General features: G+C 36.7%; 1 protein-coding gene across 1 annotated transcript; it reads right to left on the bottom strand.

The window, feature by feature from the left end:
• Window positions 1-854: 854 nt before the first annotated feature.
• On the bottom strand, window positions 855-10,126 carry LOC107094824 (polypeptide N-acetylgalactosaminyltransferase 6-like). The gene is made up of 11 exons (XM_015390678.1): window positions 10,030-10,126; window positions 9,189-9,616; window positions 8,894-9,066; window positions 7,201-7,350; window positions 6,775-7,009; window positions 6,324-6,441; window positions 4,125-4,325; window positions 3,856-3,987; window positions 3,673-3,774; window positions 2,170-2,319; window positions 855-2,004 (listed from the first exon to the last, which is right to left on the bottom strand). The coding sequence occupies exons 2-11, from the start codon at window positions 9,590-9,592 to the stop codon at window positions 1,882-1,884; spliced, it is 1,788 nt and encodes a 595-aa protein (XP_015246164.1). The 5' UTR covers window positions 9,593-9,616; window positions 10,030-10,126; the 3' UTR covers window positions 855-1,881.
• Window positions 10,127-16,384: the final 6,258 nt, after the last annotated feature.

Genomic DNA, 16,384 nt, shown 5'->3' with positions numbered 1-16,384 from the left:
ATAAGAGTAAGCATTTCTAACAATATGAAACACCTTCTGAGGAAAAATACTGATTAAACATTATGCACTGGTAATGTCTTCAAGAAAAATTAAAAAGGCTTTTAGAAAATACAAGGATCCTTTGAAAAAAAGTTTCTTTGTGGAAATCTAGCATGTGGTGTTTACATAAACCCCAGCTTGATCCAGAGCAGTCAATGAAATGGGCTGTGGTCTAATTGATTGTCAGGTGGTGTGTATATCTGTGTATGGTATCTTATTGTGTGTCTAAGCCCCTTATAAGGTTATATTTTGAATAAAAAATATTGAGCTTGCAAAACAGCCGTGGGCTCAATTTCCTACATGGTTGCTGTGCAGGAAACAGGAAATTCTGCTGGTATTAGCACATATTAGCACATCTGATGGTTTTGTATCTCATCAAAGCCTCTGCTAAAATAAGATACAGTTGCAACCTCTCTGTATGAGTGCTCTGTCAGTACTTTAAAAGCTCAGATTAAGCACTTAAAGCATAGTTTCTGTTCTGTAATGATAGTTGTAAAATTTTCTATTTCTGAGGTCCAGTTTATGAGACAAATCGAATGTAAAAAAAAAAATCCCACTTTTCATTGTCCCAATTCTTGGTTAGCATTTGTATTTTTAATGATGAATATGCAAAGTTCAATATTTGATGGCAAACTAACCTCACATCATTTTCAGAACAGGAATAAAAAATACACAAATACAAGTACAGTTGTACAAAAGTGGACCACTGCAAAGTACATTTGTATGACTTTATTATGTTGTGGAAAAGTAATATAGTTACAAAATTTACAATATTTTACCTTAAATAACATTAGGCTAAATAACATTAGGCTTTATATATACACTTTCACCATGAGCAAATTTTTTTATATTCAATTCTTTGATTTACTTTACATACAAAAACCTACACAAAACACATTGAAAAGTAAACAAAACAAATGTTTTAAGTGGTTTTATCTTTATACTATATGTACAATTCAAATAAGTTAAAATTGTTTTTTTGTTTGTTCATGGTATGTATTAAATATTTTTCATACAACTCCATAATTAGGAGAAAAGACTCGTAGCATCATATAGTGCAAAACACTCCCTCAAGTTTAAGCTGAAGGCAGTGTAGGATTCAGCCACAAGGCTTGTGAAAATTGTAAGGGTGTAACTAACTACATCACAGTGATATATCAACTTTTAAAGCTGATTGAGCATGCTTTGGTGGCGCAGCGGTTAGTGCACACAACCCACGTATGAAGGCCTTAGTCCTCAACGTTGCCGACCCGGGTTTGAGACCAACCTGTGGTCCTTCGTCGCATGTCTCTCCCCCTTTCTCATCCCCTTGCCTACTGTCCAAAAAATGAACCAGTAGTGCTTTAAAAATGCAAAAAAAAAACATTTAAAGCTGAAAATCACAATGGCAGAGCATAAACATTCAAAACCTAAATCGCAACAGTGTTTATGCAAAGAATAGAGCCGTTTATTGCACGTATAAACTATAGATATCAAAATGTTTCGTTTGCCGTTACATTTTATATCAATGAGTTTTTCAGCTCAAAAGTATAGAAAGAGCAAATTTATGATTAAATAATTTAAAACTTCTTTAGTATTTAATATAAAATTAATTTTTTTTATTTTATTTTACTCTGTATGGGTATATGATACCCCAGACAAGACTGTTAAATAAAATGAGAAAGTAAAAGCATTAAAAGCCTATTTCCCACAGTACAGAGGATTCTTTGTACAAAGGATTCTGGATTCTTTTTCATCTCCCTTATCCATGTATTGCTAAACCTCCTTTTAAGAAACATGGCATGTTTAACGAGCATAAGAGCATGTGACTGTAGCAGAAGCAGACCATATACTCGAAGCCTCTTACTCCGCTCGGATGAATACCCAGCCCTGTTTCTCTGAGGCGGATTTGCACTTTGACAGCATCACATTTCCACCTGCGACTGACAAACACATGCCTGACAAAGGGTTCTTCATTTGGTTTGCCTGCAAACAACATCAGTAAAAATAGTCAGATGTCTTTTTGAGTATTTAAGAAGCTTGCGGATTATGAGCAAGAATGAGGAAATACAAGTCTCACTTCTCCACTCTGCAGCAGAGGGAAGGTTGTAACAACAAAAGGTTCAGATGATGAGGAACTACTTGTTTTACCTTTGTGAAGATCCACACTTGTTCTTCTGCTGCCTTTCCCTTCATATTGCACCACTCAAGAAAAACTAAAGCATTTTTAGGGTCTGCATGTAAGCACAATTTATTTCCAGCACTGAGTCGAATCTCTTTCTTGGAGGTATACTCAAAATACTAGAAATAGAGAAACAAGCAAAAAACATTTTGATAAAGGAAATTCATGTCTAGCCTCAGCCTTATAAATATGTTAAAAACTGTTTGGAGAGGTAATTGATACTTTGGACGTATTAATGGTTATTGATTTATGATTGGGCAAATCATTTGATATGTATTATTTTACCAAATAAAGTTTTATTCACCTCCTGGACGTACGTTGTGAATTGGTTTGAACACATTCCAATTACTCTTAATTATTTTAAAGCTATTTTGACATTTCAAATTCTTTCGGATTAACTATGGTTGTCAAACATAATATCTATCCTGACCTGTAATAATCGTATCATTTTATTGATAATGGTTTTCATCTATTTATCATTTGCCTTTCCTTCTGTCTGTACAAAGTAGCAATTTCATTTAGTTGAGCTTATGATTTTCTATTTTGGATCTTCAGGTGTAAGCTTTTATTTTTTAGGTTCTCAAGTTTGCTTTGTTTTGTATGGTCCAGAGTCAGATAATTTTTGTATTCTTAGTTTTGCTCTTCCGGGTTATTGCTTTTCTTCAACATTTTTGGTATTATTCATCTTTGGTCTAGTTTTAGTTATTCTTTCTCTTATCTTTGTGTAAGGTTTTCCATGGCTTCAGTTATCTCCAGTCCCTTCCCTTGGTCATTCCTTTTTTTTTTTTTTTTGACATCAGTTTTATTCCCCTTTAGCCTTATTTATTTTCTACTTACTTTCAGATCCTGTTTTTTCTCTCTGGTTATTCTTTGTTGCCCCCTTGTGTCCTTTCTCCTTAGCTCCTTCTAGTTATTACATCTTTAAATTTTTACTTCATTAAATTTTGCATCTAATGATCTCTGCCTTTTCTACTCTGTATTTGGGTCTATTACAATATCCACCAACCCTGACATTTTAATTTGTTTAGTCAAGAGTTTTTAACCGAAATATGTTTGCCCTACGGCTGAACAATTTTTGTTCATAACTTTTTAATACTTTGTATCAAAGTTTTTGTGAATTTATTTCATATGTGGGCAGAGTTGATTGTTTGACCATTAGTTGTTTTTAGGTTGATCAGCTAGTCTAGAAAGTTTAAACTTGTAATGCATTACTTTAAGCTTCTGTTGGATATAAGGAAGAATGTCCTCCACAGTGAAGGGTAAAAATGTTTTCTAAATATAGATACTAAAAGGAAAGAAATTTAAAAAGTGTAAAACTGACCATGGCTCTTTGATTTAATTGATTTGAGGTTTTCTAAGATAAATTGCATTTACCGAAAGAAGCTTTTCTGAGTTAGAAAAAATAAGTGGTATTTTACCTTAGATGTTGTTGGACCCTATTTTAGAAAGACTTATAGAAAAAAATGCTATACCTGTGCTTCACCTTGGTTGTTACATTTGAAGATTTGCCCTGCTTCCCAGTGCTTTTTACTCTTTTCCACATCCAGTCGGCAGCTACCTCCAGTGTTGTTTAGCTTCATGAACAACAAAATCATAAACAGCCAGGTTTGAGAATCTACGTAACTGGAAAAAAAGCATTAGGACAAGGAACATACCTGTCCATAAACGATGGGCCTGATGTCAGGGACGTATGCCGATGGATGTATATTGTTTAAATACCAAGAAAAACTCGTGCAATTCAGCTTTTCTCTTAGTTTACGCCGTTCAGAAACATCCCCGTAGGAATTCTGGGAATTGAATGAAAACAGGCAAACCACAAAGTGAAGTGAATACTGTGATTACATTGCAATTTTCTTCACATGTTATTGGAAGGAAACACTTGACTGACATTTCAAGATGTTTTGAAGATATCATTTATTCTTACCGTCCGAAAAATGAATGCAGCTTTTCTGTTTGCACGATAGAAGACCCATCTATAGTCATCCATCCAAACCTCAGCCAGACGAACCAGGTTGCGTTGGACAGTAGCACTGCCATTTGGAAAACTGTGGGGGCTCTTCTTGCGGAAAATGTGACCGACAACAGAACAAGGAATGATCTCTAAGAGGCCTCCACACTGCCAAACCTGCAGGATGATTAAAAAAAATAACCAGAGTACACTTTAACTAAACCCTCTCTCCTTGGCTGACAGTGCCTTCCTAAAATGTGACTAAATTCCCACCTCTTTGATATTTCATCACCTAAAAACTCTTAATGTTATTTTTGAGATTATATGTGACATAGTGAAAATTGTGCATAATTTTAAAGTAGAAGGAAGAAGACGATATTTAATACAAATATGTAATGTATTATGCATAGTCAAATGCTGTATAAGTTCCCTGAGTTAATGCTCTATAAAATCAACCTTATGCACTTACAGCTGTGAGAGTTTGAGAGTAAGTATCAAATTGGTTTGAATTTAGTTATTTAAAGCCACACCGGGTAACTTATGGCCATTAGGCCTCAAAGCGCCGCAATACTGTTGCAGAATTTAGCAGTCACCCGGTCAGCCTCTCATGTCTTTTAATCGGGGATTGCGCTTAGCGTCTAGGTTCAGCTAAGAGGGCGTGAGAAACGCATCTGCTGTCTGAAGACCCCCGCCGGGACAGACCGAAGCTGCAGTGCAGAGTGAAGTTTTAGTGAAGTTTCCCGTTCATTTCCTGACTCTGGAAAGCCAGTGGATTGATAGGGTTTGGTGTTTGTCTCCAGTCTCCTGGTCGTGTCCCGGCTCTTCTCCGCTGAGCCCACATGGTTTTGGCTCGTAACGCGGGGGAGGTCAGTTTTAATTCCTGTAAGCCTGGCTCCAAGGTGGAGACCAGTTTAAAGTTCGGCATTTATCCTGGAACCATGTCTTGTCCTGTCTTGTCCTTCATCTGTACGTGTCTGTCTGGGCATGCTTCTGTCTGGGTATGTATCTGAACCTGCCTTCATGCTCTGAGGATACCTGGAAGCCTGGATCCCTCTGTTCCTGCTTGGATCAGAACCTCTGATCAAACCAGAACTCTTGGATTCCTGTACTGTTCTTGCCTGATCTGTTTTACCCTGACCTGGATCGGCTTCCTGCATGTTCTCCGGGGCTGCAGCATCTGGGACACTCATTGGCAGCATATCGGCTGGATCTCGCCTCTTCAAAAGGAGATGGACTGAGCTGTTAAACCAGGTACTGTAAGTGACTCACTCTGTTAACCATCCCCTGTCAGATGATCGTGGTCACTTACCTGTGTTCTCTCACATCCAGAGCACCAGTGATGGGTTGTGCCCCGCCCCCCTGCAGTTGCTGCGGTCCTATTATCCCTAGCAGCCCGTTTCTGTTCTGTTCTGTTTCATTATCTCTGTCTTTAAATGTTTTTAATCTTCCCATTGTCAGACTCTCCTTGAATACTGGGTCCATCTGTCCCGTTTTTTGACATTAATGTTTCAAATCCATTAACATTGCATTGAGTGGGGGTATTGATCAGCTTTTATGTTTGATTACATATTGTCTATTCCTATTAGATTTAGGTCAGGACTTTGACTTGGTCATTCTAGTTCCAAGATGTTTGTCTATATGTCACTCTAAGGCATTTTTTGTCTTTTAATAGGCTTCTTAGAGGAGGACTTGTAATAATGTATGGTTTTTCCAATCACCATTCAGGTTTCCCTGTCTCTGCTGGAGAAAATGGTCCACATAGCATGATGCACTTTCCGCTGTCTGACCACTGGAATTTTGTGTTAAGGAGGATAAGCACTTTTGTGTGACAGTGATTTTTGCACATGCTATAAGCCAAAAGCTTCTGTTTTTGGTCTTATCTGAGCAGGACACCTTATTCCATCTATACACTGTTTACATATAAGAGGGGAAATAGGAAATAAGGCTTATTATGGCTTTTTCTTTTTACAAAAACATCACTAAACCAAACCCTGCCAAAAATTACTCCCCAGTTTTATTCCTGACCAGTTTGATGTATCCCACAGTTCTGTAAGTTCAGAGATGCTTGTGGGTGCCTTCTCAAAACAGTGTATTAATGTACAGTATAGAGTCTCAGACTGGTTGAATTGAAGGACTTTCTCTCGCGGGTTAACACATTAAGTGGAAAATTCTCACCCTGAAGGACATTTCTAGATTCTCCCCTCCCCAGAACTCCATCTGGTCATCATAGGTTCCAATGTGCTCAAAGTAGGATTTCAAAACAGAGAAAAGGCCTCCAGCAAAGGTAGGAGTTCTGTAAAATATGAGATGTTAACTGCAGCAGCAATGCTACATTTATTCAATATTTAGGAAATTTGTTCAGAAAATTCATTTTAACATTTTTCTATTTCAGCCAACAATGAAAACACAAATTAAAAAAAACAATAAAGCACCTTTAAACAGAAATTTTAGAGAAAACTTTGAATCTATGAACAACAATTGTACAACAATTATTCTTTTATAGTTGTAAACCTACTGATCCAGAAAAGGTTGTTCAGACCTGTATCAGTTGTTACTTGTTTCCTCTATTGAAAATGGTAACAAGTTGCCGAAACCAAAATCAATGAGTTTCCACATTTATATTTACCTTATTGGGGACGTCTCATTCTTTCTGCGTTTCTTCTCCTCTTCTGGAACACGCTCCCATCCAAACTTCAGACTCCAATCAAAAGTTCCTCTGCTGTAATTTTGCGGTTCAGGGACTGGTTTGTGAAACCCTAGGCTTCGATAGTCTATATTGGTGATTCTTGGGCTCACTACTGCTTTGGGCTCTTCAGCAATTCGAGCCAGAAGAGGCTCCAGCCAGCCAGGGAAACATTCGCCTGTCAGATAATAAAACATCATTCTAACATGTTTTTTTTTTTTTTTTTTTTTACTGCTTAGGTGGAGTTTGAAATCTATATTTCTAATGCTGTGGAAACAGATACTTTTATTATAGCAAGAAACATTGTTTAAAGAATAATCTGTTCCCAGCATCTAAAAAGCAATAATCCCAACATTAATGTATACTCACAGTGGGAATCTAGGAAAGTGAGTACCTCTCCACCTGCAGCCTCAGCCCCCATCAGCCTGGCTGTAATCAGGCCTTTTCTCTCCTTTTGACGTAGAACGCGCACTTTAGGCAACCATTGCACATACTCATCCAAAGGAGCTTTTAAGTGATCTGAAGACAGAGGTAATAAAAAAAAATCAGAGCTAAGAAGAAATATTTAGAATTAAATGTTGTATTTTGGGGACAAATACTTAAATTGAAGCAGCATATTTAAGGGTAATATGGGTGAGAGGAGTTTTACATTCTGACTGACGATAGTTTCCTATTAATCAACGAAAGATCTTTTATATGTCTTTAATATATGCAACAATTTTTAATGTAATTAACTTCTTAATGTGATTAAGAAGTTGTTGTGATGATGTGTTCCTGCAGATGTTTACAGTATGTTCATATTCTCTGACAAATTGTCGCTGAGGATTTCATTTTTCAGTTTAATTCGATTTAACTCTGGGCTGGCCCCTGTGCTTCCTAAGCTCCAGAGCAATATTAATGTAGGCTGGAAACATCCCACACATCTTTTGTAGGAGTTCATGTAAGCATTACTTTCTGCAGTAGTAAACAATAACAGGAAAAATTTTCCTGTGGTATAATCTTGATTTTGAAATATTGAGTCACTAACACTATGAAACAGAGCCCTTCTTTTCTTGACTTTGGGAAGAATATTTTCTCTGCATTGAATTTCACAGCAGTATGATATTTATGACCATCTACATTTGTCATTGTGTGGCTGGATATTTTCAATCTGAATTTTCCACTAAATGTACACTTGTGAATATACAATGGGGAGAAAAGGACATTGAGCACACCACATAGGTCCTATTTGAAGCAACAGGATCCTTCTGTACTTTATCTAACATTGAGCAAAGATTAGAGTTTATTTCTTTATAATAACCAGAGCCTCTATTTTGTTTGGATAATTTTTCCCATGGACCTTTTGAATATAATGAGTCATGCACCATATAGATTATCAACATAACAAGAGCACTAATGCTGTAACTAACTGGCCACTGTTCTTTTCCAGCTAATATTCTGTGCCTCATCCAATTGTGAAGTAAAACTGTTGTTTTCCTCATACTGCACTACTTTTTTTTAACTTTGGATATGATAATACTTCCTGAAGAACTGATACTAATGACACGTTGCAAAGGTTTTCATAACCATTGTACATTTTCCCCCTTTGTTACAGTTCAGCTTAAAAAATAACTCTAATTGAGATTTTTTGCGTCTATTTTTACAGATAGTCCAACTTGACCAAAGCACCTTAGTGTCAGAGAATAACTTGATGGAAACTACAAACAGAGCTATTTTTATTCATCCGTGCCTAATGAGATATTTTACTGAGGTATTTTTCCACAGCTTTCTCCCTGACCAGTCTGCTGTGTTCCTTGGGCTCCATGATGCTGTTTGCTCACTCATTTTCATCCTTTAGTTTATTTGCTGTGACTGCTATTGTAGGCTGGTATTTTAAAATACATAAAGGTTTTTGTTTGTCTCTTGTAAAGGGAAAGTAAAGGGATTAGACTTTATTTTTCTACAACTGCAATATTGCACTAAAGTATTTATACTAATACGTATAAGCATGTGTTGGCAGTACTATTGGTAGATTTTTACATTAACCAGTACTTCCCCTCTAATTATCAGTGACAACACTCACCATCTGTGCTGGCATCATCTACCAGTAAGATCTCAGTGAGCAGAGCAGCAGGGGCTGTGTGCAGGACACTGTAGACGGTCCTTAGCAGGGTGGACCAGGCCTCGTTGTGAAATACTATAATCACACTGGTGGTTGGAAGGCCGGGACATCTCAAAAACTTCTGCTTCAAGCAGCTGTCAGAGCCAGACTGGAAGTTAAGAAGCAGCTTTTTAAAAATGCATCTATCTCTTGCCTGAATGGCGATACCAGTATTAAATTAAGCTCTGCTTGCATGATGAGCTGCAGGGAAACTCACTCCAGAGGACGTGTGTCTTTTCCAAGATTCCGGTGCAGAGAGATGTGATCACTGGCAAACTGGTTAAACTGGTTTTTCTTATAACCACTTGATTCCTCTTTCTGTTCCTCTGCAGTCATATGGCGCCACACGAAAGGCTTCCCTTCTGCTCCCGGTCCCATGCGATCTTGGAAGGGCCTCTGAAGGGGAGGCCGGAGCTCCTGCTTGCTGTAAAATCCAAGAGGACACTTGGAAACAGAGGAATTTGTAATTAATCCTCTGAGTTTCCCATCTGCCCAGGGGAAGTGTGGGGATTTTGATGTTAGTGTGTTGTTGAAGTAGAAGTGTATGATGAAGGACAAACATAGAAAACTGGAAAGTACTATCTTCACTGAGCGTTTATGTCGGAAAAGATGTAAATGCATGATATTCAGAGTGAAGGTTGGAACCTAAGTGGAGAAAAATAAACAAACAAAATCACTGTAGACAGCATGAAAACCTTTTAAAATTATATATAGTAATTTTTAAAAAATCCATGTCATTCAGGAAGAAAAATAAATATTCTATTGGTTTATAGATGCCTACTATTTATTTTCTAAATGAACCAATCGGTCTTCTTATACTTAATTTAAACAACAACTCTTATTTTCACAATGATTGAAATTTAATCAAGCAAAAAATTCATAAATTGACAAGTCTTGACAGGATCCAAAATAATTAAGAAGACCCCTGATTAAGTATGTATAGCTTAGTATAAAACTCATGTGTAGATATGTATATTATCTGTAAGAAGTTCTAAATTATTTACAAATTAAATAATTTTTGAAAAGTGCTAATTGCAGAAAAAGAGTAAAGAACTCACCTCAGTAACTCTGCCTGTGTTGTGTCTGCCTCCAACGTTTTACCGGGACTTTAACTATGAACTGCACAGGTGCTCAGTCAGAATGGAGCTGCTTAACTGCTCAAACTGGTTAAAAACATCTGAGCTAGTCATGCAGCTGTGGTAAGAGTGCTAGGAAATACAACGTGTTCTTGGTTTCACTTCATGTGTCTGACATTCATGCTTCTAATAATAATGGCTTACTACCATACACAGCAAAGCATTCTACATTTCCAATGGGAAACAAAGACGCAGGGCTGTTAGGACCACACATAGAGATGCCTTGTAGGTGGTAGCTTTCCTGTGATGGAGGTTTTGTTTAGCCGTGAAAACATACGTTTCCTTTCTGGTTTGGTTCACAGTTTCAGCTCTAAAGGGAGATATAACAGTTAGTAACATCCCCAATTTGATTGGAAAAGTCAGATATAGGTGCTGACTGTATTGAACTTGAACTTTTTATTTTATATTTACTAATTCTGTGTTTGAAATGGTTAGAGGTGATAAAGGTTATTGTGAACATCATTAAGCAAGTGTAGTAGAAAATTGCATTTCTCATAGGCTTAAGTCTGATGTTTTTGATTCAAATGTCCAACAAACTATGACTGAGTGTAAAATCTGCTGCAGGAGTCCCAGTCTTGTGAATGTGTGTCTTAAGTTTGATGCTTAGTTTCACTTTCATATATCAAACTTCTTCTTTGCCAGCTAGAAGTCACAGTTTTTCCAGTATTAGTCCTGACATGAATAGAATAGAATAGAATAGAATAGAATAGAATAGAATAGAATAGAATAGAATAGAATAGAATAGAATAGAATAGAAAATCCCTTTATTGTCCCATGTTGGGGTAATTATGGCATATCAGTATTCCCTGTTTACATTGCTTGGTTTTCACCCATTCTGCTATTTCCAGTAGAAAACCACAGCAAGAAAGAGCCCCAATAAATGTGTTCTGCAGAAAAGTCTCATTAGGATGATTGTGACAATATAAGCGAAATATGTCCACTACTGCTTTGATTATTGAGAGTCAAAGTATTGCTATGTTCTTACAACCATAGTCATTTCCTTTGGGTGTATCCACATTACCATTATTATAGACTGGTAACCTGTCTAGGTCAGGGTGCACTCCTTCTCTCTCCCAGCAGCTAGAATGCACTCTGAACTCTGACTAAACAAACTGAAATGTAATCTATCAGTCATAATAATAATAATATTCACAACAAGGTCTAGAGTCTGGAAGTGAAGGCTATACACACAGCATTTAGAAGCAACTTCAAGTTTGTTTTTTGGGCTGAATCAATTGCTCTCATTGATGTGCATTACATTATGTAATTTACATTTTAACTTTAATGGTTTTAAGTTGTTTTAATGGTTATAGAGTCAGATATGTGGCAGTAATGTTTGATTTATCTAAAGGTTTTTATCTTTTGCTGTGTAAATGGGTTTGGCTCTAATTTAAGGACAGATTCTAATATATCTGCAGTGTGGGGACTATGAATCTGATAGCATTTTAATTTGTTATTGCTGTTTTGCACAATTTACTTAACTAAGTATTTTTTGTTATTGAATATCTGGGATTTTTGAATAGAATAGAATAGAACAGAAAATCTCTTTATTGTCCCACAATGGGCAAATTTACAGCAGCAGAAGGATTATTGAAAATGGTCACACAAATGTGGATTTAAGAAAAATGTATTAGAATAACATAATAGGGAAGAGTTAAAAGATAAACAATAAAATATTGAACTGCAAAGTCTTTTAACAATATAAAACTTAGCACCTGGAGAATAAGTAACCAATATACAGCTATGGACATTTTTAAAGTAATGGATATTTGAAAATAGCAGCAACATCAGAGATGTGCAAAATGACGGCAGCATGTTATTTAACTGACTAAGGTTTCTATCATTAGATTTGCTTTTATTTGTTAATGCTCCTAATGGTTGACATCATTATTCCACTCTGGATTCACATGAGTGTAGTCTTTGTTAACTTTACAATAAAAAAAATAGGAATAAAAATTGAAAAGAAATAGTTTTGAAAAGTTTAGTATTCATTCTTTTCCTGCTTTGTGTGTCAACTATCACGGTTGTTAAGCGACAGAGCATACGGCGGTAAAAAGCCGCCGGAGGATTGACCTGTTTGAATTCACAGCCTAAACTCCTACTCTCTCCTTATTGTCAAGGACTTCTAAGGATCTAGTCCAGGCAGACTGCGTCCTTGGAGGTTGCAGCCCATGAATTCGAACACAGCCAGATAGCTTGCATGTTTCCCTGAGGGCCAGGTCTGTTGTCAAGGTAACATGTAAACAAGATAGTTGTCTTTTAACTTAGGGGCTGGTGGACCACTTAAAAAGGCATTATTGGCTAAATGAACAGTGGTAACTATGGCCTTCTTCGGCTTAACGCAGCTGGGTTTTCAGAACTCAATTCGCGACAACATGAGGGGAGGGACTCAGCTTCAAGGTAAAACATTTATCATTATTATTTTGTTTACAAGAATAATTCTGATAATAACAATTTTGCTTAAGGTTGGAGTCATGGTGAGAAAGCTTAAGGAACATTATATGACTATAATGAGGGTATTACCCAGAACAATACCAGAGGTGTTTGGTCAGGGATGAAGATCAGAGTGATAGAAGTCTGTACAGAGCCAGTAGGTGCAGTACCAGAACAAATTCAACATCCTTCAATTACATTAAAGTATGAGTTACCACAACATTTATTTTATTCTTTGGGATTAATAAAATATCTTTTTATTTGAATGATTAAGCAGAAAGTCAGTTAAGGAGCTGTCTTGCTCTCTGAGCAGATTCATTAAAAGCCAGATTAGTGGAGCGAAAAGCTAATAGTTGTTTATTATCAGAATCTTCCACCAGAGCTGAAGCTCCTCCAGAGTAACTGTGTGTCTCTTGGCTTCTTCTTTGATTAACGCCCCGCTTGGCTTGCCTGTCAGGTTAGGTGTTCTCCCAGATCTTCTTAAGTATGTTGTGCTTTCATCTTATACCCATTTTCAGATGATAGATTAAGCACTACTTAAATGTGAGATTTCTTTTTTTCAAATTTTTTTCTGGACTGTCTGTTGTGTTATTTGGTCTTTGGATGCTTGTTGTTCGCTGCTGCTCTCTAAAACGTCAGCATCCTTTACAGAACAGCTTTCTTATTGCCATAAATTAAAGTGCAGGTGTTTCTATTACTTTGTTAATTTCACAGAATTTTATTTAGGTACTTTGGAGTAAACCTGGTTCTCCTTCCACTGTATTGTAGAATTCTCCTGTGCTTTACATTGATCCACCTTATAGGAATCCCAATAAGATGCATTAAAGCTGTTGAATCTAACAAAATAAAATGTAAAAGTGCTTTGAATACTTCAACAACTGACCATGATGATTAGCTCAATCTGCTGTAAAATATCTGATCTCAGATGATGGCTGCACAAACACTACAGGAGGATTATCCCCAACGTTCCGAGAACAACAGGGATCCCTTGGACATGAAGACATATACAAAAATTTACTCCAGCCTCCTTGCTACAGCGCTGACGATCATCACAGGAGCTGTATACAATATAAAGAACTGGTCAGACGGGCTAAAACAATCACATGTAAGCAGACTCATTACACAGTCCTTGAGAAATGATGTTGCAACAACGACTCAAGCCTACTCTGCCCCTAGCTCCCAACCAGCTGTACAGAATGCCTCTGACAGAAAACCAGCAATATGGATGGATGCTTCCCCAGACACCTGCACCATGGGCCCAAACTCCACGGTTTCCTCGGAAAACTAGTGACATCACAAAGTGAGTACAATTATATATTCTTTTATATATATATATACTATATATATAATCTAGTAATATATATAATCATTTTTTTTGTTTCCTTAAGGTCAGGTCTCCATTACTAAAACCCTAATGTTGTTTTGGCAGGTTTATCAATGAAATTTCTAAGAGAGGCCATGATTGTCTGCCTTCCTGTTTGTCCTAATAAATCGGAAGCACGGACAGACTCCCTCCTGCAGAACATATCAGTGTTGTTGAAAATCCCAAATAAAATAGCCTCACAATTAGTGAGAACTTCAAGCTCCATTTTTTTTTTTCATTTGTTAGGATTATGATTTGTGAGTCTGTTAAACCCTAATTATACCTGCCTGTTGTGTTATAACTAATGTTTTCCCAAGCAGTTTATCTAATTAAGATAGTTCCTCTGTCAGGATATACAGTTATCATCTTAATTATGTACATAAAAGAGATTTGGGAATGGGGGAAAAGACAGAGAGGATTTTTCTTAACGAACACAGTGAGTTCTCTGTGTTTTTCCCTGGGACAATGTAATATTTTGATTTGGCTGGAGTGAAGGATTGTCCTCATTTACATACGTGTATAATGTAAGGATGTGGCATACTTGAGTTGTATAAAATGCATCTTTAAATGTGATTCAGGGCCACTGCAACGAGATGTGAACCTGTTTGGTAAGAGCTGCCTTCTGTAACCCAAAAAAAGTCTTTGATTTAAGTAAGATTACAATTTCTGTCAAAATCAGTTGTCAATATTTCATGGTTATTTAATACAAATATAGTATGAGGTGTTATTTAGAGAGCTTGTCCCGAGTGATCACTTCAGAGGAAAAGTATGGGAGAGAGAAAGCTTCAAGGTGTAAACACAGCGCTTTCCTTAACTCATTCATCTATTATTCCTGTTTTGTTTTTTGTTTTTATTCAAGCCTTCAGGAAATATTTAATTTATGTTGAAATTAAATTAAATTGTATAATCTAATCTGTACTAGAGCAGTGCTGTAGAACTCTGGTAAATCTCTCTTTTTAATTCTCCACAAGTTGAACAGAACAGGCCTTATTTTAATCATGCTGTTATTATCAAGCATATACACAAAAACACAGAATGGTAGCTATGTCTGTCCTGCCCCAAGCTATCACTATCTTTAACATCTCTTAAAAGAAAACTGGGTAATACAAAGGACAAACATATTAGTTGCCTCTGGAATAAGTAAAGTGTTTTATCTATTTAAACTGAATTTATATTCACTCTAAAAAATGTATAGAACAACATATGTCTCCCTGGCTTTCTGACATCAAACAAGGCTATACCTGTTGAAGGTAAGTTAGGTTTCTATTTTTTTCTTGCAAAATACCAGCGGAAGAGAGACGAAAAGAATTTCATTTTTCAAAAGCTTTTCTCTATACATTTAAATTAATGTACATACTCCGACATTCAGTTGATACACAACAACAATCCACATCTATAGATTTAATATATCCACTAGTGTGCCTATGAAAAATCCACATAGCTGAGATGTCTCTCCTCTATAGAATTTTAAAAGGAAACTGTTTTTTTTATCCAAAAGACAAATGTAATAGAAAGGGGAAAAAAATAACAAAAGGCCAATCAGAGACGCTGGCTGCAGGCAGAAAGAGCAGACATAACCCAGAGCCCAGACATTGACTCAAAGGCCACTCAAAAAGGAAGGAAACTTCAGAAGCAATTAAAAAATCTAGATTACAGTTTGCAAATGCACTTAAGCTCAAAGAGCTTGCATTTTGGCTGCATTTTGTGTGTTGAGATAAAAAAAAAAAGTAAGATTTGTGCAAATGTATATTTTTAATTATAAGTGTATAATCAGCAATACATATATAATGTATAAGTGGGTAGGCTTAAGTAATGTACAGAGCCTCCAGAACAATGTTGTAGCTTTGCTTTGCTACAGGAGGGACTGGTGCCCTTCACACTATAGATAAAATTAAGAAGACAGAAGATTATTATAAATAATTAGGATCTACATATCACAAACCTGCCACCAGGGAATAAAAGCGTAAACAAAAATGAGTCTTCTTAGCAGAAAATGACACTAAGCATACTTCCTAAGTAGTTAGAAAGGTTTGATTCAATTCAATTCAGTTTATTTATATAGTGCCAATTCACAACACATATCATCACAATGCACTTTACAGTTCACCAGATCATACAGTCAAATTGATTCAAAGTTTTCGATCTAAGGAAAAAAAGTTGATTGCATTGACTCGAAGGCAATCCCTCACACTAAGCATGCTTGTAGCAATAGTGTAGAGGAAAAACTCCTTTTTAACTTGAAGAAAGCTCCAGCAGAACCAGGCTCAGTGTGAGAGGTTATCTGCCGAGGCTGACTGGGGTTCAAGGAGACAGAAGCAGAGATACAAAAAGCAACTGTAAAGGCGGCCCCATCCATGAAACACACAGCCAGGCAGACGAGCTCTGAGCCAACTCCCATGTCAGAGGATGAAGAGTGCACATCCAGCCAGTCACAGTTTGAGAAACAGGACTACACTGGAAAAACAGGCCAATCTCCAACAT

This window comes from Cyprinodon variegatus, unplaced genomic scaffold (genome assembly GCF_000732505.1).
Source record: "Cyprinodon variegatus isolate N-32 unplaced genomic scaffold, C_variegatus-1.0 Scaffold508, whole genome shotgun sequence".
Lineage (NCBI taxonomy): Eukaryota > Metazoa > Chordata > Actinopteri > Cyprinodontiformes > Cyprinodontidae > Cyprinodon > Cyprinodon variegatus.
Note: the sequence above shows the minus strand (reverse complement) of the source record. Positions and strands in the feature narration are given on the sequence as shown.